A 26,395-nucleotide genomic window follows, 5' to 3' on the forward strand; every position below is an offset into this window, starting at 1 on the left:
AAAGGGCACCTGGGTGTCCTTAGGCTGGCATGGACAAGATGGGCTGAATGGCCTCCTTCTGTGCTGTAACTTTTCTATGGTATAGGAGGATCGGTTATAAAGCTTGTAAAAGAGCAGAACCAATTCCAACTCAATACTGTAGAAATTAAATACTGATGATCAAATTTAATTGCTTTAACTGGTAATTGGCCCTGAGTTATGTTAATGCTTTAATTGGTTGACTTCAGAAATATGAAATACACTGTACATACTAAAGTTTGCACTATTTATTTTAGGTGGAGTATTTTTTCAAGATCTTGAACAGTTGAAAACAGTGGCCTGAATATCGGTGCGAGTTTTTCATTTCAAGAAATAAGTTTCAAAACAATAGGTTCATGAGTTTTATTTTTTGATGCTTTAAATCAGGTGGAGTACTGTTCTCCCAACAAGTTTACAGATGTTACATTGCATTTGCATTTTACACCATGAACACCATTCTACTGCATTGGTTTAAAATAAAGATTATGATTTTACCAGTGACTTTGGTATCTTTTATACATTACTTTGCAGAAAAATTTTACAACTGCATAAATATAAAATCTTCCATGAAAATGGTTAAAACATTCATAGACACCACCATGTGATGGCTCCAGCAAACAACTTTAATAACTAATCACAATAGCTTGATAGCTAGACCCAGATCTCAACATAGATTGAAGATTGAACAGATCTAAAGGAAGTGTAATAAAACCCATCACCCTACACTTAACAATGCCAAAAGAAAATGCGATATCTCCTCCCTCCCCCCTACACAAAAACTTCAGAGTGCAGTATGTTCATACACATGGGCAAAAAAACAAAATCATGTACCATGGCAATTTTCAAAGTATTTACAACTTGGAAAGCAAAGCTTGCTTATAAACTGCAACATGGTTTGAAGGACCAGTGAATGCACTACAGTACTGTACACTCAAACCCACACGAGGCACAAGGCAGCAATACCCAAGGGACAGAAACACTGACTGCTACACATTAGTGGAATTATAATTTACAATAATGGGCATACCCATGGCTCAAGTAGTATCATTTACAGTAGAATAAATATGTACTACTATTGCTTTTATGTTACATACCTAGGTAAATGCAGAAAGCTAGTGTAAAGCATAGATTAAGTGTAGGTCCCATATGTATGACAGTTTGTTCAAGACTAATTTGAAATAAGGGGCAACTTCTATTATGCAGTTATCAGCTCTTGACCTCAAATTTTACTTCAAAACGTCCCCGAAAGCGGTCTTTCTCATTATATCCAATATTTTCACCATACACTTTACACTCGATGCGCACTTCCACGTTGCGTGTGATGTTGATGAACTGAATAGCAACTAGGGGCTGGAGGTATTTTTCCTGCAGACGCTTGCCATAGTATGGGTAATACTGCAAAGGAAAGCCAGCATATCCTCCCATGCCAAAGTATTCCACTGCTCCAACTTTGTCTCTGTCTTCTTCTCTCTAAAACCAAAAAACAAAAAATTACAATCAAATGTCATAGGGCCCAACTAAAGTTGATGAACATGAAATTAGCATATGAGCAAGAGCTTGAGGAATTCAAATTTATGAGAGTGGAAGATGGGAGCACTGGAATGGTCAAGTCTAGAAGAGGTAACAAAAAGCATGGATGAGGATTCAGTGGAGGCAAGGGCAGAGATAATACTTCTTTCTCCCCTGTTCCTGACAACTTTGTAAAAATGCCATTCACACCTGATGTACCATTAGCTGAGTGATGCAGTGCAATGTTCATTCCTCAGTGGACTAGTTAAGGTCTGATACACTGTTTGCATGCCTTTTATTTATAAAAAGCAAACTCATTAGAGATCCATGCTTGTTGGCACAACCCTAGGAAAAGCTTTTCAACCATGACATTCAAGATAGATGTCAGCTACTGGCAAAGTAATTTAGAATCATTTGTTAATTACAAGCTCTTAACCTGCTGACTGCACTTCATCTCCTGGTGATCCTCAATGTGCTATTTTGCAATCTATAATCACAATGTGCAACTATTCCAAAGAGACTTAAATTACTCCTTTAAAAGGCTCGTTGCTTTGGTTCAACAGATCTCCTTTTGCGGTTTGCTTATAAACTGAGTTTGGGTACTCTTAAGCTATGATAGGCTTCAGCTATATGACAAGCTGCAAACACACTGACTGAGTTTACCCTATTGCAAAATATTCAGATTTGGGGCTCAGCTTGTGGAATGCTTCACGTCACTTGAGTGACTGCCAGGATGCTCATTGTTCAGTGCAGCATCCATCAGCTGCTCTGACATGTCCGTTATTTGTTGTCATCAGGCCAGTACCTTTTTTGTATAAGTTAGCCAAGAGTTGCCCTTTTGAAGAAGAGAGTAATCTGATGCCAAGCACCGCACATGGAAAGCAAAGGACAGGCTAAAGCTATTCAACAACTGCATGGTCAATTGCTAAAGTCCATGTTGACACCAAGCAATCAATGAATCTCAAAAGCAGAAAGCACTGCCAGAGAAGTTTATATTAGTCAAACTTCATGTCAGACTCATCTGAATCATTTGAGCAGTAATAGGTAAATCCAAGCCATTCTGCAAAGTCAACAATGCTACAACTGTCCTCCAGTGCTGAACACCAGACAGCTTGAGGCTTAAAACATCTTAGGCCAGACAGGATCAGACAACAACATACTAGCTTCTATACAGACTAGATCTTAGTGAAATGATCAGTCATACTTTGAGGACAGTTTGTGCCTGGATCCAGAGCCCTGCCAACTAAATGGTAGCCATAAAAACTTGGACAACACTGATCAATCCACATGTTTCCTAAAGAACTTAATATCCATTCTTGAAGAGAAACATGATCTGAAAAATTTTTTCACCCTAGATTTATGTTCTGTTAGTGATTGTTCATTTAACATGTAGATTAAACTAGACAAATACTTATGCCATCTCCAATGGCTGTGGTAGGGTTAGGACAAAAGAGGGTGGCAGCATTGCAGATTAGAGAAATCCTTACCCCAATTTCCAGGGCAAATAAAGGATTTGTCAAATCAAGCACTTTGTAGCTGCACCCCATTTCTCAATTTGAACCTTTCACGGTCCTATTGTGAAAGGGAGTTAGGAAACTATTTGATATTACAAGACTGATTTTTCCCCCCAGCAAGAGTAGGGGGAACATTTTGCAGAAGAGATACTATCATTTGGTTGAAAAAGACTTGAGCAATTCAAAAATAAGCAAACATAGCAAAACAAGAGATTAGGACAGCTAACTGTTCATCATATTTACTTCATGGCATTCTGTAAGAATGCCCAACCTCAGCAACTGCTGCAGATGGACAATATAATTCCACTGCCATAGGAGAACAAGAGAACCACTTCATGCCAGGTTTTGCCAGCTACAAACAGGTTCTGTAATAAAGCCACCTCAAAAAAGGAGTTACTTTGCATTTGTACAAGCCAGCATTACCTGCCAAAATGGACATTTTTTTGGGGGGTGGGGGGGGGCGTGGGATGAAAAACGATAAAGAGAGAAACAATCCAGCAGCCAGAAATCAAAATAGCAAATCATAACATTCAAATATGCATGTGCAGTTATTTTTAAATGCTGCCATGGAAGCTGTGGCAAACACGCAAATGGCAGGATTTTATACAAGGAATCAAATATTGGCAAAACCATTTCAGGGCCAAATGAAAGAAAAAGAATTCCATTTATATTGTGCTTTCCACAACTACCAAAAGTCTCCAAGCGCTTTATGAAGCGTAATCACTGTTGTAATGTAGAAAATGTGGCAGCCAATATGCACACTGCAAACTCTCAAACATTAAATGTGTGAATGACCAGTTAATCTGTTTTTTTGTGATGTTGATTGAAGGATAAATATTGGCTAGGACACTGGGAATAATTCCCCTGCTCTTCTGCGAAACAGTGCCATGGGATCTTTTACACCCACCCGAGTAGGCAGATGGGCCTCAATTTAACATCTTATCCAAAGGACGCCACCTCCAATAGTGCAGTTCTCCTTCAGTACTGCACTGGAGTGACAGCCTTGATTTTTGTGCTCAAGCCCAGGGGGATTTGAACCCAGACAATGTGGTTCCAAGGTGTGTGTGCTACCAGCTGAGTCACAGCGACAATAGTTCCCATATATGTGAACCAAACAAAACAGAAGTCAAATAATTATTTGAATCTTTTGGATTTGAAACTTGTGAGGGAAGGGTAAAGGAATACACACATTCTAAAAGGAAGTTTGTCAAAAGGGCATTACCAAGTTAGTTTTGAAAAAAAGTTAATTCCTCTTGCTTCATCCAAAGCATCTTAAAAAAATAGGAATAAAATTGATTTTAACAAGCTCAACATTGTTACCAATTTGTTCAAATTGGTAACTCTCTCTGGTCAAAAGACAATCCCATATGAGGAGTTCAAGAACCACATTAGACCAACACTCCATTCAACACTAAAAATGCAAACTTGTTGGTGTGTGATCCTTCAGACGAAATGTTTAACTGATCTGAACTCCCTGTCTAAGCAGAGGGATTCCAACGCACTGTTCAAACAGTGCATGCGTAATTTTTCACACCAGTAAAAACATCAACTGGTGATCCATGGCATGCTGCAGTAAATGAGTGGCCATCTAATCAATAGACCCTACTCCAAAAAGGATGTCAGTTGAAACACCAATGATACAAGAAGATAGAATGAATGCTAACCATAATGGTTGGTAAAGACATCTGCATATCAAAGGCACATTCTCAGAAGCTCACCTTCCACATAGATACAAGTGACAAAAGAATGGTTAACTATTATTCTCCAATAACAAAATGCTGGAAAAACTGTCTGGTAGCAGGTCTGATAGCATCTGTGGAGAGAAACGGAGTTAAAGTTTTGAGTCCATATGACTCTTCAAAAAGAGTGAGGAGTCATACGGACTCAAAACATTAACTCTTGTTTCTCTCCACAGATGCTGCCAGACCTGCTGAGTTTTTCTAGCATTGTGTTTTTATTTCAGATTTCCAGCATCCACAGTATTTTGCTTTCAACTATTATTCTCTATCCTGCTTTGAAACCAAAATCGCTTACCTTTGCTGCACAATGAAGAGGAATAATAAACGGATTATAATTTGCTTGCACCTCTTCAGGAAGGTTAGTGGTATTCTTTGGAGGCTAAAAGAAAAGATATTCAGCAACCAGTAACACCCACTTATAAGTTGTGCAACTTAATGTTAGTCTTAAAATTCTGCAACACAATATATTTATACACTTCTATAAATTAGAAAGGCTGAATCTTGCTGGAAAAATAAGTGTGCTATTGATGCATGCAGTCGTGAACAAACAAATTGGCAGCAAATTCAGGGGATTAAGAGAACACTTAAATGCAAATCTCCAAAATCTAGTCAATTTACACCCATTTACTTTGCACAAACAGCATTGCTATTCTTTAGAACTTGCTGGAATTCTACATTAACTGCCCATCTCCAGGGTAAATAGGAATGAGCGGCAATTGCTAGCCTTGCCAGCATTGCTCACCCCAAGAAAGAATCAAATAAATGAAACTCACTGCAGAAGTTAGGGGTGGACCGCAACAGTCCAAGTACCTTTAACAATGTAATTGTTAATGCAATGCCATTCAACATCTCCGTCTCAAAATTTAAACTGTTCAATTGCAATCTTGCATGCAACTATATTGTTAAAATTTTAACAGGGCAAATTTGAATAAAGTCTTTTTTCTCTCAATCCAATCTTTTGTTCCTTGTTTCTCTTTGTATCTAATTCACTTTTTCTGCCCGTTTCTCTTTCTGTACCCAATTCATTTTCGTTTTCTGCCTTTCCAGTTTCTTTCCCAATTCTTAAACTCATTGGTTAAGGGATAGGCTGTTATTCACAAAGGACCTGGAAGCCCTTGTTGCAATGTTTCAAGCTTCCAGCAAATAATTGAGCTGGGGATGCCGGAGGAAGATGCCCCCAGATCTGCCCCAACATATTAGCAGTAATAAAAACAAGCTTCTCTTCAATAATGAAGAGCCAGAGTAAAACCATATAGTATCATCTTTCACACTGTTAAATTACAACAATCTATTTTTGTTTATTGTATCATGACTAAGCTGGTCTGAGCGATGTCAATAGTGCTAAGCTAAAATGCTTTGAAGTCAGAGTACAACCACAATTTACTGGTTACCACAAATATGAAACCCTATTCTTAACTCAGGTTTTTGCAGTGCTTGGTTCTTGGAAATTCTTAAAAACTAGCCAAGTTTATGTTTTACCCAAAATTTTATTGACTTCAGCCTTTCATTTCTTGAGTTAGGTTATTTCATTACACATGCAAGCTCTAAAGTATCATTAACTTGAAGGAGCCTCACCTTGGGATAAAAGTTAATAATCCTGTTGAGCTTCGCAACAACGCAGGGTTTGCCATCTGCATAGCCATAACTAGGATCATCTAGTCCAGAGCAATTCCTAAGCCACTTACGGTTAAATCTGCACACTCTCTTCTGTCCACCCGATTCGTCTAGTGCACCTCTATTAATGTAGTCACCAGGAGTCTCTAAAGTAGATTTTAATATTAGATTATTAACAGTACTTTATGGCAAAGTCAAAATTCAAGCAACCTAAACATTGGTAATGGAAATAGGGACAACTGAAAAATATTTCACTTCAAATGGGGATATGCTACCTAAGGCATCATTAAAGGAATGGATGGGAATATCTATAGCTGTTATTTATATGGACTTCCAAAAAACACTTTATCAAGTCTCTCTTAAGTGGTTTGTGGGACTGAAGGCAAAGTTAGGACCTGGGTTGAGTGGCAGTAGACAGTAGGGATAGAATGTGATTAATGATGTTTGGGTCTCAACTATTCAGTGTATTTATTAATGACAGAAAATGGAACAGAATATCACATATCCAAATTTTCTGCTGACAGGTGGCACTGTAAGCAGTGTAGATGGAAGTGTAACATTACAAAAATATATTGATAGGTTATATATTGATAGGTTATGTGAAGGGACAGAAACTGGCTTTCATTGGCAAATGGATTTCAATGTGAAGTCATCCACTTTGGCCCTAAAAAGAATAGAACAGGTAGAAACACTGAAGAGCCAAATTGACTTGGGGGTCCAGGTATGTAGATCATTAAGATGTCATGAACATGTACTGTATAGAAATTATCAAAATGGCCAATGGCATGTCTAAAGGACTAGAATAAAGTGGGTAGAAGTCATACTTCAGTTATACAAAACCCTGGTTAGACCATACCTGGAGCATGGTGAGCTGCCTCAGGCACCACACCTAAATGAAAGACATACTGGCCTTGGAGAGAATGTAGTGTAAATTTACCAGGAAAATACCTGGACTCCAAGGGTTAAATTAGGAAATGACACTTGGATTGTATTCCTTGGAATTTAGCAGGTTAGGTGGTGATTTGACAGGAGGTTCAAGTTGTTAAGGGGAACAGACAGGATAAACAGAGAAACTCGTTCTGCTGATTGGGGAGCTTAAGACTTGGGAGAGCAGTCTAAAAAAGAGTAAAAACAACCTCTTGACTGTCTTGAGATTAAAACTCAACACTGGCTCGTGAAACCGGACGAGATCTAACATTCACTTTGTGGCGTCTGACACCCTTCCAGTTCAGGATATTGCCGAAACTGTTTTGCTGATGGAGGTAGTGAACGTATGGCCACAAAATTAACTTCTCAAACTTTTTGTCCAGTAATAACAGCAAATCTCAAGTTCTAAACCTAATCAATTTAGTTAATACTTCCTTATGATTAATATGTAGCCAATCTACTACAGGGTGATTGACTTAACACATCAAAGCCTAAAGTTACTGTACAAAGTCACAAAATGACATGTTCAAAAAAAGTACAGCAGCCCAGATACTGGGAGAAATACTTCATGAATTGCAAATCACCACAGGTTGCCGGACAATTTGCAGCACTCGACTGCTGACTTTGCTAAAATAGCAACTGACCCTCATTTTGCATTTTCACACTGTAATGCCAATTAAATGCACAGAAAATTAGAGCTGCTATTCAACCATTCAAGTACCTTTTTAAATTAGGAATTTTATGCTCCTGTAATACCAACCAACCTCCAAACTATAGTGCCTCCTTCCTACAGGTAGTAAGATTTTAAAAATTTAAAACTATTCAATTTGCTTTCTTCCTTTGTCTTCTGCTCCTCACTCCACTCTTAATTCACCCTGTTCTCCATTACGTTCTCATTTAAAAAAAATCTTAATTAACTGTTGGTCTCAGTGTTCACCAGAGCCCCAGATGCACTGTTATCAGTAATGCAGAGTAAAATTGTGCATGTGAAGGGGAGGGGCAAAGTCTAAATTACAGGCCACAATTGACCCAATATTTTAGAAAAAGAAAATTATCTTTTGTTCAAAGTACAGTATGTACAGTACAGGCATCCTTAATTTTGATTAGACTTTTTAAGAAGGTAGTATAGCAACTACAGGCATTCGCCTTCTCTACAAAGCCCCAAAGACACCAAATAGGGAACATCCTCACACAGCCCAAAATGGTTCCAAAGAAAGTACATGCCACAACTGCAAAATGGTCCCAAGTGCCACAGGACCCAAGAAACTACTGGAGAAAATTGCATTCCCAGGGCACTTGCTCAAGATCCATAGCTTTCAGTTACACTCATTCCATTGCGTAGACACTCCTGGAAACCCCAGTTGATGACATCATTGGCAAACCTTAGCATGAAGAGTTTTTATAATTTTTTTTCCAATCAGCAAAGGAAGCAATGTTGCAGAACATGTTAAATGAGCTCTAACTTAGGTGCAAGAGTTCAAATTATAAACAAAGATGATCAATGTCTTAAAATAACTGCCCCAATGCCATGAAAAGAGAGCCTTCAATTTGTTGGTAAGTATGGAAGAATTTATAAATGTATCAATTGCAAGAAAAATATTTCATTGTGTATTCTTTCAAAGGGCATGTGAAAGGTATGGAGGAATTTGGCAAATTTCACTACTTGGGACTTTGCCGCTTGAAGGGACTAAAGGTGAGATTAAATCACTAATTACCAAGACAAGACAAAAAATTGCCATGATCCAAAAATGTTTTTTTCAAGAAACAAAAAGAACAACATTTTGGCCTGCCTCCTGTATGTATTAATAACAAGCTTTATGATCTTCAAATATTCAAGATTTTGCTATATCAAGTGACCCTTCTGGTGTTCAAATATTTAATTTCTTGATACCTAAAGAGAATTATTTTTTTAATGTATCCTTTGCATTTCCTGAAATTGCAGGCAATGATTTGAGTTCTCAACATTCCATTACTTTTCTTCCAGAAACTTTGTCAATCATATCTGCTTTATAATGATCTCAATTTTGCAGTCTTGACTACAAAAATATGCTCCCCTTTGGCCCATTCCAAATGAAGATGATTAGGAACATAGGTTTTAGGAGCAAGACGACAGTATTTAGCCCTTTGAGCCTGCTCTGCCATTCAATAAGATCATGGTTGATCTGGCTGTGGTCTGAACTCCACTTTCCCCCCTATAACCCTTGATGCCCTTATCTATCAAATATCTAACTCAGCCATGAATAGCTTCAATGATCCAGCCTCCATTTGCTCTCTGGGGGAGAGAATTCACATACTAACTCAAAAAATTTATCATCTCAGTTTTAAAAAGTAGACCTCTTATTCTTAAACTGAGTCCCCCAGTTCTAGTCTCACCCAGGAGGAAACATCCTCCCTGTATCCCTCAAGATCTTATGTTTCAATAAGATCACCCCTCATTCTTCTAAATTCCAATGGACTAATGGCCTAACCTGTTCAACCTTTCATAAAATAAGCCCTTCATCCCAGGAATGAAGCAAGTGATCCTTCTCTGAACTACACAGAACTATATATTTTTTTCAAATAAGGAAACCAAAACTGTGCACAGTACTTCAGATGTGGTTTCACCAATGCCCTATACAGTTACAGTAAACTTCCTTTTTATATTCCATTCCCCTTGCAATAAACACCAACATTCCATTTGCCTTCTTAATCACTTGTTGTACCTGCATACTAACTTTATGATTTATGTACCGACACCCAGATCTCTCTGTACCACTATTTTCTGCAATCTCTCTCCATTTAAATAGTATATTGCTTTTCTATTCTTCCTACCAAAGAGGACAAGTTCACATTTCCCCACATTATACTCGAGCTGCCAATTTTTTGGCCACTCGCTTAACCTATCTATATCCCTTTGCAGACACTCTACACCCTCTTGGTGCCATTAGCAAATTTAGCTACCATGCGTGAAGGGACTGAATGTAAGTCATCGATGCAAATAGTTGAGACCCCAGCACTGATCCCTATGGCACTCCAGTTACATCTTGCCGACCCAAAAAAGACCCATTTATCCATGCTCTCTGCTTCCTGTTAAATAACTAATCCTTTATCAATGCTAAATGTTACCCCCTACACCATGTGCTATTATCTTGTGTAGTAACCTTTGATGTGGCAACTTATAAAATGCCTTTTGGGAATCCAAATAAGTCATATCTACAGGTCCCCTTTATTCACCTTGTACTTCATCAAAAAACTAATCTATTATTTAAACATGATTTCTCTTTCACAAAGAGATGTTCACTCTGCCCGATCACATTATGATTTACTAAGTATCCTGCTATTACCTCCTTAATAACAAATGTAGGATAACTGGTCTATAGCTTCCTGCTGCATTTGCCAATTGCCAATCTGATGGGGCCCTTAAGAAAAAAAATATGAACGTCAGGAAGTAAAAGAAAAAAAAAAATCAGCATTAGATACCACTTTCCATGCAAATGCTGAATAGGGGAACAGACCAAAAGGGCATCGGAAAACAACTGTTACAGATCACAATTTCAATTTGCAGGTGACAAAACTTCAAAACACTGAACATTTGAGGATAGTGATGAATTCAAGAGAACATAGACAGGTTGGTGCAATAGGCAGATGAAATTTAATGCAGAGAAATCTGAAGCAATATATTTTGGTAGGAAGAATGAAGGGGGGGGGCAAAATAAAGGGTACAATTCTAAAGGGATGCAGGAACAGAAACCAAATCATTGAAGGCGGCAGGGCAGAAACTAGAGGAAATAGTTAATAAGGATTATGGGATTTTGGCCTTTATGAAGAGTACAAAAGCATGGACGTTATAATGAACCTTGATAAAACTGGTTCAGCCTCAGCTGGAGTAATGTGTCGAATTCAGAGTAGCACATTTTAGAAAGGATGTGAATGTTTTGGAGAGGATGCAGAAAACCTTTACAAGAACATTTCCAATGATAAGAGACTCCAATTACATGGATAAATTATAGAAGCTGAGGTTGTTCTGCTTAGAGATGGGGAGCTTGGAGAGATCTTCAAACTGCTGCTGCTGGTGGGTGGGTCAAAGGTCTGGGACCAATTTAAGGTGATTGGCAAAAGCAGCTACATGAGAATTTGGTTTTTATTTTTAAATGTAGGAAGGGGCAGATTCAGCTGTGGCTTTCAAAAGGAAATTCGATAAGCACCCGAAGAAAAAATATTTGCTAGACTAAGGGAAGAGAGTGGTGGAGCAGGGTTGCTCTTAGAGCGTTGGCACAAATACAACTGGCTGAATGACTCCTTCTGTAATGTAACCATTCTATGATCTCAGTACATCCCAAAGAGAAACAACTAATTGGCTATGAAGTGTAGGCACTTTCTGTAATTCAGCAAACCAGAGCAACCAATCTGAATGCAAATGCCAATGAAATAATTGAACAATCAAACTATTTTGTGGCGTTGGTTAAGGGATAAATGTTGGCCAGGACACAGAACTCCTGCCACGAGATCCTTCAGGTTAGGTTCCCCCATAAGCATCCTAGTTTAACATTCATCCAAAAGACAGCTCCTCCAACGGTGCAACATTTCATCCGAATTGTACTAAAGCACATTGCAAAATTCAGGCCAGCAGCAGCAATCAATTTTCCCCTAAAGGGAATTTGAGACCTGTGTGAACAGGGTCAGCAGCTTTATATCTCCTTAACCAATCAAACAAATTCTTAAAGAACAGCACAGAGTCTAAATCATGTGCAGAAAGCAAAATGGAAGATGTCATTGAGATAAAGACAGAAAATAATTTTTTTTTTTAAAAAAGATCCCCAATAATTAAAACCTGAAGAAATGAGATTCCACACAGTGCCAGGTAGGTTGCTCAAACGTAAGTAAGACTCATGCTGTTAAAAATCTACTTACATTAGAATGGACAAGCTTCAACATTTTCTGGCGAATTTAGTGGGCAAGTGTAGCAACAGGCATTCCATGTGCTTTGATGGGGAATCTCAAGGTGAGAAACCAGTATAGCAAAGCTTCTGAAAGAGGGGCAACCTCCCAAATTCTGCATTTAATTGTGCAAGCGCAGTGCCTGGAATTTGCTGTCCAATTTACAGTACTATATAATAAGTGAGTGCTGATAGCCTCACTTATCCTTGAACAGTAAAATCCAGGCGATTGGTTTTAAGTCATTGGAGTAAGTCTTCAACCCTGGATCTTGAGGCAAGAGGGCACTGTGCCAAGGCTAATTATAAGAATTCTATTGCAATAGATTTCACACCAAAGTTGATCTTGTTCAAACATGCAAAATAGCATTTCCAACAATCTTCCAGACCAAGAAATCTAAAACTCTGCCCTATATCTTTAATTGTAGAATTTGGAAGCGAGTTAGTGCAATGATAGAGACTGAATTTGAGCGCCTGCTTGGAACCGTAAGTGTGAATATAATCATGACTAACATGTCAAAAAAATACACTGCACACCCTTGTCCAGAAAATTTTCATACACATGGTGACACCACATGTTACTGAAGCCTCAACAACACTTGCCATCTATAACCAAAATGCACAAGTTGAAGGAGGGAAGAGGGAAAAAAACTGGTGTACAGCTTGATACTTTTTTTCCTCCCATTGTTAAACATAAATTAAGCTAAACTGACCAACATTTGTTTGCGCTAAATAGTCACTGGGTGAGTTTTAAAAAATTAAATGGACTAATGACCTAGTTCTGAAACAAGTACAAGTTGAAGTACATCTGGCAAAGCTTATCCATTCACATAGGGATGCCTCAACAAGATACATACAAAGCATGAACCTGAACTAGATAGCTTAAACATTTCGAACTATTTGGCTACAAAATTGAATTAGCAAATATATTTTCTATTCTAAAACTGGTCAAGATTGGCAAGACACTGCTGCCAGAGAATAATATTTTTGACAATAGGAAAACAAAAGTGAATAGGTTTAAGTGGGTACGGTTTTTGTTGCAATATATGGTTAGATTATACATATAAAACTGAATAAAACTCATGGGTGACATCATGTGGATGATTCTCAAACTAGATCCTTAAAAGCGTCTGAAGAATTAATGAAAGAGCAGATTAGTGACTTCAAGGCTTATATTTCATCAGGTGTCAACTTGGCTCAGTTGTTGTCCTCAAGCAATTAACCATTCAAAATAGTGGCCATTTTTGTGGCTTGAACACAATTGAGGGGTATGACCGTATTGTTGGAGTTGCTATGCTTCTTCCACGGAATGAAAAATTAGAGCTCATCTAGGATTACCCGGATTCAGCCACACATTCAAATAGATCCATTACACAATTCAAGGGAAAGAGTTTATCTCCTTGTCCTAGTCAGAATCAAGCTCTTAACCAACACCACAGATTTAACTGGCTATTTATGTCAGATTCATTCACAACATCTCACTGTCACAAAGTGGTTGGCATGTCAGCAGTTCAAATGCAAATATAATTGCTTCGCTATAGAATTCTACGATTAAGAATATTATCTTCCATTTGCTGTGGCAAGTAGAATACTGCCCCTCACAAAAGGTAAAAGTTGCAGTTTAGGTTGAGCTGTTATCTAACGAACAATCTCCTTACCAGCAAGTTATGTGACCCAAATGAAAGACCCAGCCAAAAAGCCATTTCATCGACAATTATGTTTTTAAAAAAAAGTTTGTTTCACTTCATGTTTCGCCAAAAAAACTACATGCAAGCTAAAAATTAAAACAGAGGTTTGTCATTGCTCCTAGTTATTGGTTATTTATATATTGAAAAGTATAAAGCTACAAATTTTTGCCAACTGAAGCTTTACAGCTGTCAAAGAACAAGACCATCAAGGCACTATTATAGGATTTTTAAAACATTTGTTTGCAGATTAGTCACCTTGAGACAAAGTACTTCAGATTTGACTTAATGGTCCACCTTCCATGAAATTAATAAACAGATAGCTCCATTTTCTGTCTAATATGGCCAGTTCACATCCCATTTTTTAATATTTAAGAACACAAGAAATAAGAGGAGTAGGCCATTCAGGCCCTCAAGCCTGCTCCACCAATCAATAAGATAATGGCTGATCTGAAGTGGCCGCAACTGCACTTTCCTGCTTGTCCCCTAAAACCCTTGACTTCAATCAAAAATCTAACTCAGTCATGAATATATTCAACGACCCAGTCTCCATGCTCACTGGGGGAGAGAATTCCAAACACCAATGACTCTAAGAGAATAAATTCCTCATTTTCGCCATCTTAAATGGGAGACCCCTAATTTTGAAACTGTCCCCCTAGTTCTGGACCTCCACACGAGGGGAAACATCCTCTCAGCATCTACCCTGTCAAGCCCCTTCAGAATCTTGTGTTTCAAGAAGATCACCTCTCACTCTTCTAAAGTCCAATGAGTATGGGCCCAACCTCCTCACCTTCCCTCATAAGACAGCCCCTTCACCCCAGGAATCAGCCTATGAACTGCTTCCATTGCAAGTATATCCCTTCTTAAGTAAGGAGATCAAAACTGCACTCAGTATTTTAGGTGTGATCTCACAATGCCCTGTACAGTTGTATTAAGACTTCCCTGCTTTTATACTCCATTCCATGCAATAAAGGTCAACATTCCATTTGTCTTAGTTACTTGCTGTACCCACATACTGACTTTGAGATTCACATACAAGGACACCCAGGCCCCTGCAGGATACTGAGGTACATGTCAATTAAAATAATATTCTGCTTTGATTCTTCCTGCCAAAGTGGATAACCTCATATTTTCCCACATTATACTTCCTCTGCCACATTTATGCCCACTCACTTAACCCAACTATATCCCTTTGCATCCTCCTCAACTTGCTTTCCTATCCAGCTTTTACAGTCAATGAATTTGGCTACAATAGTCTGTCCATTCATCCATTGATAGATTGTAAAAGAATTTATCGAAACTGTTTCCTGTTTGTTAGTGAGTCCTCTACCAATGCTAATATATCACCCCAACACCATGCAATCTTCATCTTGTGCAGTAACCTTTTATGTGGCACCTTATTGAACGTCTTTTAGAAATACAAATACATTTTTTTTTTATTCATTCATGGGATGTGGGCTTCGCTGGCTGGACCAACATTTATTGTCCATCCCTAGCTGCCCTTCAGGTGGTGGTGAGCTGCCTTCTTGAACCACTGCAGTTCATGTGGTGTAGGTGCACCCACAGTGGTGTTATGAAGAGAGCTCCAGGATTTTGACCCAGCGACAGCGAAGGAGCAGCGATATATTTCCAAGTCAGGGTGGTGAGTGACTTGGCACGGAACTTCCAGGTGTCAGTATTCCCATCTAGCTGCTGCCCTTGTCCTTCTAGATGGTAGTGCTCGTGGGTTTGAAAGGTGCTGTCAAAGGAGCCTTGATGAATTCCTGCAGTGCATCTTGTAAATGGTACACACTGCTGCTACTGTGCACCGGCAGTGGAGGGAGCGAATGTGGGTGTGGTGCCAATCAGGCAGGCTGCTTTGTCCTGGACGGTGTCAAGCTTCGAGTGTTGTGGGAGCTGCACTCATCCAGGCAAGTGGGGAATATTCCATCACAGTCCTGACTTGTGCCTTGTAAATAGTGGACAGGCTTTGGGGAGTCAGGTGGTGAGTTACTCAGTACAGGACTCCTAGCCTCTGACCTGCTCTTGTAACCACAGTATTTATATGGCTAGTTTAGTTCAGTCTCTGGTCAATGGTAACCCCACCCCCCCCCCCCCCCCCCAGAATGTTGATGGTAGGGGATTCAATGATGGTAATGCCATTGAACATCAAAGGGCAATTGTTAGATTCTCTCTTGTTGGAAATGGGTCATTGCCTGGCACTTGTGTGGCACAAATGTTACTTGCCACTTGTCAGCCCAAGCCTGGATATTGTCCAGGTCTTGCTGCATTTGGACATGGACTGCTTCAGCATTCCATATCATCACAAATGGTGAACGTTGTGCAATCATCAGTGAACATCCCCATTTCTGACCTTATGATGGAAGAAAGGTCATTGATGAAGCAGCTGAAGATGGTTGGACTGAGGACACTACCCTGAGGAACTCCTGCAGTGATGTCCTGCAGCTGAGATGGCTGACCTCCAACAACCACAACCTCCTTTTGTGCTAAGCATGACTCCAACCAATGGAGAGTTTTCCCCCCGATTCCCATTGACTCCAGTTTGGCTGGACACTCGGTCAGATGTGGCCTTGATGTCAAGCGCAGTCACTCTCACCTCACCACTTCAGCTGTTTTGTGCATCTTTGAACTAAGGCTGTAACGAGGTCAGGAGTTGTGTGGCCCTGGCGAAACCCAAACTGGATGTCAGTGAGGTTATTGCTAAGCAAAGCTGCTTGATAGCACTGTTGATGACCCCTTCCATCACTTTACTGATGACGGGGTGTAGACTAATGGGGCGGTAATTGGCCAGGTTGGATTTGTCCCGCTGTGTGTATACAGGACATACCTGAGCAATTTTTCACATAACTGGGTAGATGCTAGTGTTGTAGCTGTACTGGAACAGCTGGGCTAGGGGCGTGGCAAGTTCTGGAGCACAAGTCTTTAGCATTATTGCCAGAGTTTGTCATAGCCTTTGCACTACCCAGTGCCTTCAGCCGTTTCTTGATATCACATGGAGCAAATTGAATTGGCTGAAAACTGGCACCTGTGATGCTGGGGACCTCCAGAGGAGGCCAAGATGGATTATCCACTCAGCACTTCTGGCTGAAGATTGTAGCAAATGCTTCAGCCTTATCTTTTGCACAGATGTCCTGGGCTCCCCCATCATTGAGGATGGGGATATTTGTGCACCATTATATGTATTGGCTTCCCTTTATTCATGCTCCTTGTTACATCCTCAAAGAACTCTAATAAATTTGTCAAGCATAATTGCCATTTCACAAAACCATGTTGACTCTGCCTGATTTTCTAAGTGTCCTGCTAAGTACGGTTGCTAGCACTTTCCCAAATGAGAAATATTAGGCCAACTAGCCTATGATTTATGCCTCTTTCCCGCCCCCCACCTTTCTTGAATAGAGGTGTTATATTTTCAGTCTTTCAATCCACTGGGACCTTTTAGATTACAACCAACTATCTCTACAGCCACTTCTTTTAAGACTCTAGGACGCAGGTTGTCAGGTCTAGGGTATTTGTCAGCCTCAAGTCCCATTCCTTTTTCCTCTCGTGATAATGATTGTTCCTAGTTCCTTTCTCCTTTGTGCCCTTTTATTTTGAACGATTCTTGGGATGCTTTTTGTGTCTTCTAACGTGAGGAGGGATACAAAATAGTTGTTCAAGCACGTATACGAGTCACGTGCTTACGAGAGCAAGAACAGTTTACCTAAACTTACCAGGACAGTCTTCGAAATAAGCGTTGCCAGCCTGAAGGGTTTCATTGTAACCATCCAAGAATTTGCCTATACTGTGCACAAACTTTTCGTAGGACTTTGGGTTTGACATACCAAAGGAAATTTCTGTTTTTATCGAATACGGTGAATGTGATAATCCTAAAGTGGAAGAAAGTTGAAATTTAAAGAGAATCAATTATACATGTATTTTTGGTGGTTTAAGTTTAGCACATTTAAGATGTTACTCATGTCTATAAATCAATACCTTTGTATGTTACTGAAATTTAGAACGTAATCACTAAACTGAAGTAATTGCAATTTTATATGCAACCTTCATACAAAAGGTCCATCAAAATTAGGGACATTCCAGCCAATAATTAGTTGATATCTGGACAGATTAGTAATAGTGGTGCTGCAAAATGACTTTAAAAACTTTTCCTAATGCAGACACACTAATGAAATAATCAGATTGCTTCTATTCACTATACAGTGACCCTTGTTGAAAATGCATGCATGCAGAGATCAAGATTAGATGACTAATTACCAAAGGTTTGCACATAAGTAATTTGTTACTTGCATAATGCACCAGAGGACAACCATATCTCAGTGAAGAGGACAGATTAAAAAAAACACAGCTTAATGTTGTAGGGCTTAATAAAACCCTACTTGTGATTTTTGATACGGAACACAGTACACAACATCGTGGCATGACTGGGTTACACAGTACTTTATAGGTACAGACGAACACTACAAAGTACCTTTTTGCATTTAAAATAAATCAACCCTATTAAAATAAAGCACCATTATTCAATTAATCATGAGCATTAACATTTCCAAAATCTGTTCATAAAACCCGACTCCGGTGGAAGTGTGTGAGAGGCTGCAGTGTGCGCATACTGATAAGTGACCTTCACAGTTGCCTCCCAGCGTAGTGGTACTGTGACAAGCGGGCTTTTCCATTGCGCCGCTTTCGGCAACCGTGGACAACAAATCGGGAAGCACTTGAGCACGAAGTAATTGATGCCATGAAAGGCAAATTACATTTACTTAGCAGTTCCCGACGCACGCCCCTGTCCTCATCTTCCACCGCCTTGCGTACACGTTTAAAAATGCAAAACCAATATACCTGGAGGTGCAACTCTGTCCTGGTATTTCGGTTCGAAATCACTGATAGTGAGCAGCAGTACTTGAATGGTTCCGATGAAGATCCCAGCGAGGCACCCATAGAAGATCAAGTAGAACAAGAATATCTTGACTACAGGAGGAAGAATATAGATAACCAGGCATTACTCGGTGATTTTTCTAGGTAAACAACCCCAAGTGGTTAAATTTAATAGAAACTATTCCGATTCGGCGTAACAATTTCTTTAAGTGTCTGAATCGTGATATTTGCTGCCCCTCAGCAGATTTCATTATCACTGTAAGTGTGTCTTTAATGAGATGCGATTTGAGCGGTTATGAGTAAAGAAGCCTGGTTGGAAGGGTTATGACTCAGATGGGGGTGAGGGGTGTTCTAGCAATGGCCCATGCTGATAAGATGTCCTCCAGCCTTCCGAGCAGCGAGGTACAGTTGACACTTGCAGCGAAAGTCCTTCGGAAAATTTCCATTCGATGACGAGAAGGGAGTGTTCAACCAGACAGAGGGAGGGAGGGAGAGACTGGGCCAGTAATTTATTGGTAATGAACTTGCATACTCGTGATAGGGTTGCGTAATGTTTATTGGTGCAGTGAAGGTGGAAAAATCGATAGAAAAGCCCGATGCCAACAGATTTTTAAAAATGCCAGACGACCTCCCCTTTTTAAAAAAAAACTGATGGCTCCACACCCATTGCACGATTTGTTTGCTTGCTAACAGAAGCTGCCAAGATCGCACCCGGCGGCCAAGAGTGTTTTAAAAAAAAATCTAGGCTGCCGATTTGTAACATGCTGATGAACCTGAATGACTATCTAGGTGGATGTGAAAGGATTTGTGTGTACACAGGACCAGGGGCCGCCTGGACACAAGATAACCATCGGTTGCTAAGAGACAAAAAAACTCGGACCATTTTTCCTCATTTATACACATCCCTTTTTCGCCTCTACACCCCCCCCCCCCCCTCCCTCCCTCCCCCATTAATTCTGTTTTATTTGAAAACTCCAAAGTCTATCACCCTAAGGGAATTCCCTGAATCCGATCAGTTAATTTTTTTTTGGAAGAAACTTGAGGGTTTCCGATGCACCCGAGCGATACAAACGGGGAGCAATGTCGAGCGGCTCGGCGGCGGCGGCGTGCTGCAAAGCGCACCACCTTGAATAACCTTGGACCGCGGAAATTGTGCCTTCAAACTCCTAGCTTTCCCCACACCCCATGCTTTCCTCGGCCCCCACTCCGCGCCAGTCACATGTCTGCCCGAAAACTAAATCAAAGATCACCAAACAGCAAGATATAGAAAAAAAGAGCCCCCCAACCCTTTCTCTTTCTCAGCAGAAAATGAATGTAATGTCCAACCACTGTACGGAAGCAACGTCCTTCACACTGACTTTTATTTATTTAAAACACACACACACACCCAGAGTCACGCACATTGTATGAAGGCGGAAGCCGGTACCATTTACCCGCTCGCTACTGGCACTCAGAAACGCACACCATTTTTACAACCAATCTTTTGTCTAAGATACAAAAACGCTCCAAGCCGCCCTCACACTTTTACAAAAAGTAAAACAAAGCAAAAACAAATCTCCAGGTTATTCTCTCGCAACAATTCCACAACCTCCAGTGCAGACCATTAACCGAGATCAAAGGCGGGGGGGGGAGGGGGGGGAAGAAAGAAGGCCGATTTGCTTTTTTAAGAAAAGAACACGAATACTTACACCAACTACTGCCGGTCCTGCCTAGAAACTGCTTTTTTTCGGAGTCCCAGAGGAATTTCTTCCAGTCTCCATCTCCCTCCTTGGCCTTTTCCCGTGCCATGCTGTCTCGAGGAGGCTGAGGGTTGTCGAAGAGTTTGAGAGAAACTTGGCCTCCCTGTTAAGCAGATCCTCGCTCGCGGCAGCAGCGCGCACCCGACCTCGCGGCGGCCGTTACTCTTCAAAAAGAAACGACGGTTGGAGTTGGGCTCGCTCACACTCGAGGCGTCACTCCCACCGGGGCGGCGTGGGGGAGGGAGGTAGTGGTAAGAGTGGAGGAGGGGAGGGTAAGCTGTGAGGCTCAGCAAGATTATTAATTTTTTTGGTTTTTTTTTGTTAAGATATAATATCCTCCTGTTCCTCGGAACCTGGGGTGAACAGCAGCCAGGAAGAAGGGAGAGGGGCGGGGAAAGGGTAAAGGGAAGCGGAGTCTAGGAGCTCCAGGTGTCAGGAGTTCCGCCGAAGGTAAACGACTCACTGACTCTGGATTTTATTGGCGGCCGCTCCGCCTCGCCTCGTTAATGAATTATTCCAGGACACCAGCCAATAGGGAGAGGGCTCTCTCCGTGACGTACAGCACTGGCCCCGCCCACCCGTTGTGGGTTGAGGTGGGGGGAGGGGATGGTGAGTTGGTGGAGAAGCGGCTCTCCGGCTGAAGCACTGAGTGACACTCGAACAAAATGCTGATTTACTGCATTCTTTACACGCTAAGAGTTGTAGGGAATATGGGGGGAGACATGTTCCGCATCTAAACGTGTGAGACGGTCCGCGCTGACAGAAACATAGAATCACTTTACCATTCGTGCCAATTGGCCTGCTTTATGGGGAGAAGGCTGTAAATCAGTTATTCCTATCAACGCAATTCCATGCTGCTGTACTTCAATGAAAGAATGAAAAACAAAGGCGTGATTTATAGATCTCAACGTCGCTCAGAATTGGCTAAAGGGATTCACACAATTGTCAAATGTTTCTGAGTTACAGTGCGCCTCGAAAGGGTTTAAAATTTGGCTTAGGAGTCCCCTTTCAAAGGATAATGTCGTTATTTCATAGCCTGCTCTGTTCTGAAGGGCTTTATAGTTCATTCTTGATGGGAGGATTAATAAACGGAATTAGAGGTCCTGGAGATGTCCGTGTGTTGGTAAACTGAACTTAAATTCTGACTCTAGTTTCCAACGTTTTCAACCACCAGTGGAAGATTTCGACCTAATTTAAAGGAAGGCTCCGGACTGAGGAAAATAGGTGGGATGGACGTCTCAAAACGAAATGGAAAAATATGGGTTTTCATATAGACCTCCAATTTTATTGCTTGTGAAAAATATGCAGACCAGCAAGCGAGACTCATGCAGAGCTCAGTTTTTTTTTTATAGGGGGGTATATGATGTAAAATCTCAGTTTAAGAAAGCAGTATATTTTTACATTTGCTGATCAGTTGTACTCTGCGGATCTGCTGCCCTTTCGTGTTTGCCCTTCAAGAACTTACAGACCGAAGCACGTGATCTGTGCTGCTTCCGGGAATGGAAAAAACAAAATCCACTGCAAAAGAATGAGTTTTATACCACCTTCGACTCCCAGATTCCTTCAAACAGCTTGTACAAATAAAAGTTTAGCCGATCGACACCTTCCCGAAGGTCCCACAGTACATCCTTAAAGCAACAACATTGGAGGCACCGGCAGATTTTCCGTGCCGATTTGCCCTTCAAATTGGAGCTAACGCAAGTTACTTCATTTAGTGGGACGCATACGCAAAAAAAAATCAGCTGAAGGATTAAGCTGCTACTCTAGAGACTGCACAGTTCTTAGTAGAAATTCTAAACTCAAGGTTGTACATATTTGTGTCTTTTTCTAGTAAACTTGGAACCTTTTTAGTTTGAGGCGAAACTAATTGCAAGTTGTATGATAAAATCTGAATGCATCCCTCTGAGTTTAGTCTTTAGGTTATATAAGCATGGGCACGCACCTCAGGTGGCACATTTATTGTGCAACAGTGTTTTAACATACAAAAATCAGTGCTGGAAAGGGTACAAATGATTAAATTACAATAAAAGATAAAACCATAGTTTTAATTCCACTACAAAGTTTATGATGGTCAATTTCTTATGTACTCTAGTGTTGCATGAAGATTCCAGGATGAACTCCCGTTCATCCACTCCCATTTTGTGACACCATTATTGGCACACTGTTGGCGCAGCATGGCGTGGTGGAGGTGGGAGATGAGGTGGTGAAACCAGAGCATATTTTTGATCGATGTTGTACGTTTCCAGGCAACAGGGGATGCCAGTGTTTGATGTTACTGTGATTGCATGCTTCATGTCTGTCCAGTTAGTCCGATGCCTGCAGTGACGTGCCAGAATGAAGCTCAATAGATTGTCGGTCCTAATAGTTTTAAAGGAGTTTAATATAGGTGAATCTGGGTGTGAGAACAAGTATGTTTGTACAAATCAGGTTTATCTGTACATCATTTTGTTAGAACAGCCTTGAATATTCCGTATAAAAGACGCCATTTAATATTAGTGTTATCCTTAGCCATCATGTCGAATTATATAATTGATATGCACAATTTTCCATATCGTCTTGTGAGTGATATATCAGAGATGCAGGGTAATTGGAAAAATAACTGATTGTGACACAGATGAAAAATATAGCAAACACCTTGAGTATCCATAACTACAAGGGCACTGGAAGGTGAATGAAGTGTAAAATCTATGCACATACTACTGTTTTGCTCTACATTTTGCTACTAGTTTATGGTATTTGTAGTATCTCTTTTAATGGGCCTTCCTATTACGTTACAGGGTTGCTATTTTATTATTTTTAAATTATGTGGATTAGGAACTTAACACTCCATTAATTTTAATAGACAAAAGATCATCTGAGTCATCAATCAAGCACACTGGCTGCTGCATCTGATTCCTGATGTGCTCCAGTTGTGTGAAGCTTTGTATCAGAAATGCTAAATTGTAAAGTCAACCTCTCCATGACGCTGTATAGCCTGTTATGAAAAGAATTACTTATAGCACTGGTCAAAAGAGTGGGTGGTTAGTTATCTAACAAAACAAACCCTAAATGGTATGCATAGCATTTTTTTTTGCTCCTCAAAAGGTGATTGCCTCAGGAGTCTATCATTCTTAAACAGCATCTAATTTGCCTTTAGATCATTTACAAGGGTCAACAGCAAATTTTGTAAAGTTAAAGAAAATAACAACTTACATTTATATAGCACCTTTAATATAGTGAAATGTCCCAAGGTACTCCACAGGAGTTATCAAACAAAGTTTGATACCAAGCAAGCCACATAAGATATTAGGAGAGATAACCAAAGTAAAAGAGGCCAGATTTGGAAGAGCGCAGATATTTGGGAGGGTAAGGCTGAAGGAGATTATAGAGATAAGAGGGCCGAGGCCACGGAATGATTCAAAAAAGGATGAGAATTAAGATAAAGGCATTTTTTAACTGGGTGCCAATGTCCGTTAGAGTTCAAAAGGTGATGGTTGAATGGGACTTGGTGCGAGTTAGGGCATGGGCATCAGAGTTTTGGATGACCTTTGAGTTTACAAAGGGTGGATTACAGGAGGCCAGCCAGCAGTGCATTGGAGTAACTCTTAATGTAACAAAGACATGGATAAGGATTTCAGCAGATAAACTAAGGCAGGGCAGAGTTGGGCAATGTTACAGGGGTGGAAATTGGCTGTCTTAGTCATCATGTGGCTATGTGGTCAGAAGGTTAGGAACAGCTTGGTTCAGCCTCGGACAGTTGCCCTGGAGAGGAATAGAGTCAGTGAATAGGAAACAGACTGACATGGAGAAAAGCCAAGAGAATTGTATTACATTGTGAACACTTGTAAAATATTGACATTTCAGTTGGCTAATCTATTCACAAATAGAAAATGTACCAGTGTTGATATTTTATATCAGCTTGATATTTCCTGGAAGTGATTGTTTTAAGAACAATTCTGTTTTCAATTTTCAATTATTTAATTTTTGTGGGTTTCCCAACTAACCTCACCATGTTATACCAATTCCACAAAAAAATAGTTCTTATTAAAAACTATACATTTTTAATGGTGTACCTGACCCAACATTTGTTCAATCAAGAAGGTCTGCAACTTCATGCCAGAAAAATTGACTAGTTTTGAATCCAGCCACTAGATGGGGTACCTTGCTGTACTTGGCGCAGGGGGGTGGGGGAGAAGAGAAGTGGCACAGCTATTATATCCCACAAAGAACATTTTCTTCAGCTGATCATGCAGCAGTTTTTTTAAGTGCAATTAATTATTGTAGAATTGTTTGGAATCCACTTCCTCTTTTTGAAGGAAGCTCATTAAAAATTGTGACGAGGAATTGAAAATAAATAAAAATTGTTCTTATTCACAGGATGTGGATATTGATGTCAAAATGGGCATTTATTGCCCAACCCTAATTGCCTTAAATAAGGTGGTGGTGAACCACCTTCATGACAGCCAAGTGGCTTGTTAGACCATTCCAAAATGCAGTTGAGACTCAACCATATTCCTGTGGATCTTGCTTAGAATGGCAGATTTCTTTACCTAAAAGACATAAGTAAACCAGTTGTTTTTAATCACCAGCCAGTGATTATTAATACTTACTTTTTATTCCAAATGTATTAATTTAAATTGAAATTGGGATTTGAGCTCATGTCTCCAGATCATTAGTCCAGTAACAGAATCACTGCTTCTGTACACATTTACCTTCAACTGCTTCTTCAATAACTTTCCCTCCATCATAAAAGGTCAGAAGCAAGGCTTTTTGCTAATAATTGTGCAATGTTCAGCTCCATTTGCATTTATCAGATAATGAAGCAGTCTATGACCACATACAGCAAAACTTGGGACAAGATCCTAGCATGGGTTGATAAGTGACAAGTAACATTCATATCATATTACGGCCAAGCACTGACCACCTTCAATAAGAAACCATCACCATCTCCCCGTGACATTCAATGGCATTACTTTCACTGAGTCCCCCATCAACATCCTGGAGGATTACCATTGACCAGAAAAAAACTGGACAAGCTATATAAATGCAGTGGCTACTAGAGCGGGGCAGAGGCTGGGTATTCTCCGACAAGTAACTCACTTTTTGACTCCCTTAAAACCTTTCTAGCACTTACAAAGCAGAAATCAGGAGTGCAATGCATATGGATGGGTGTAGCTCCAAAACAAATGATAAAGTCACAATACCTGCTTGAAATAAAGATAAAGACTAAGACTAAGACTAAACTAAAGATAGGTTCTTGATTGGTAAGGGAATCAAAGGTTATGGGAGAATGGGGTTGAGAAACTTATCAGCCATGATTGAATGGCGGAGCAGACTCGATGGGCCGAATGGCCTAATTTCTGTTCCTGTGTCTTATGGTTTCATGGACTGGCTTCTTCCAGAGTTTCATTTTTGGTCCATAAAACTCTAGAGAACTTGTCTTACCTGTTTTCTCTTTTATACATGCAAATGAGTACTTAGCTAGTTAACTGATAACTCACAAGGAGTTCAACTGGTAATTAACTATTTCTTTCCTCAGATTTCTCGCTTAAGATGAAAGAAACTCTTAAGTATATATATATAAAAAGATAGTTCTTCTTTTCCATTAGAATCAATATATTTTTCCATTCAATAAATCCACCTTATAGCCCCTTCTTAAAAAAAAACAAGCACATGTATAGAAATGTCCACACAAAAAGAATGCTCCTTTCCTGTCTTCTCAAAGGAAAGACGTCCCTCTGAGGATTTCCAATAACTTTTTGGAGCTCGCTCCTCTTTTCGTAAAGCAGTTAGACAATTGGCAACTGCTATCAATCTATTTGATCTTGGCAATCTCATTGTCTAACATCTTGGCAATCTCCTTATTCTCTAATATCTGTTTTAAGCTTG

General features: G+C 40.0%; 2 protein-coding genes and 1 long non-coding RNA gene across 5 annotated transcripts in view; 2 read left to right on the plus strand and 1 right to left on the minus strand.

The window, feature by feature from the left end:
• Window positions 1-512, plus strand: part of nme7 (NME/NM23 family member 7) — a 191,276-nt gene extending 190,764 nt beyond the window's left edge. For both annotated transcript variants that reach the window (XM_078559682.1, XM_078559683.1), the window contains one exon: window positions 276-512. In XM_078559682.1, the coding sequence (XP_078415808.1) occupies window positions 276-308 (33 nt within the window). In that variant the 3' untranslated portion in view covers window positions 309-512. The remainder of the gene's footprint in view (window positions 1-275) is intronic.
• On the minus strand, window positions 368-24,570 carry LOC144691525 (sodium/potassium-transporting ATPase subunit beta-1-like). The gene is made up of 6 exons (XM_078559685.1): window positions 20,477-24,570; window positions 18,753-18,881; window positions 17,630-17,785; window positions 6,356-6,540; window positions 5,076-5,159; window positions 368-1,488 (listed from the first exon to the last, which is right to left on the minus strand). Exons 1-6 carry the CDS (start codon window positions 20,574-20,576, stop codon window positions 1,225-1,227), a joined length of 918 nt encoding a protein of 305 aa, XP_078415811.1. The 5' UTR covers window positions 20,577-24,570; the 3' UTR covers window positions 368-1,224.
• The window catches only part of LOC144691526 (uncharacterized), a 28,788-nt gene continuing 25,882 nt past the window's right edge, over window positions 23,490-26,395 (plus strand). For both annotated transcript variants that reach the window (XR_013579148.1, XR_013579147.1), the window contains exon 1: window positions 23,490-23,578. This is a non-coding gene — a long non-coding RNA (uncharacterized LOC144691526). The remainder of the gene's footprint in view (window positions 23,579-26,395) is intronic.

This window comes from Cetorhinus maximus, chromosome 16 (genome assembly GCF_964194155.1).
Source record: "Cetorhinus maximus chromosome 16, sCetMax3.hap1.1, whole genome shotgun sequence".
NCBI classification, from domain to species: domain Eukaryota; kingdom Metazoa; phylum Chordata; class Chondrichthyes; order Lamniformes; family Cetorhinidae; genus Cetorhinus; species Cetorhinus maximus.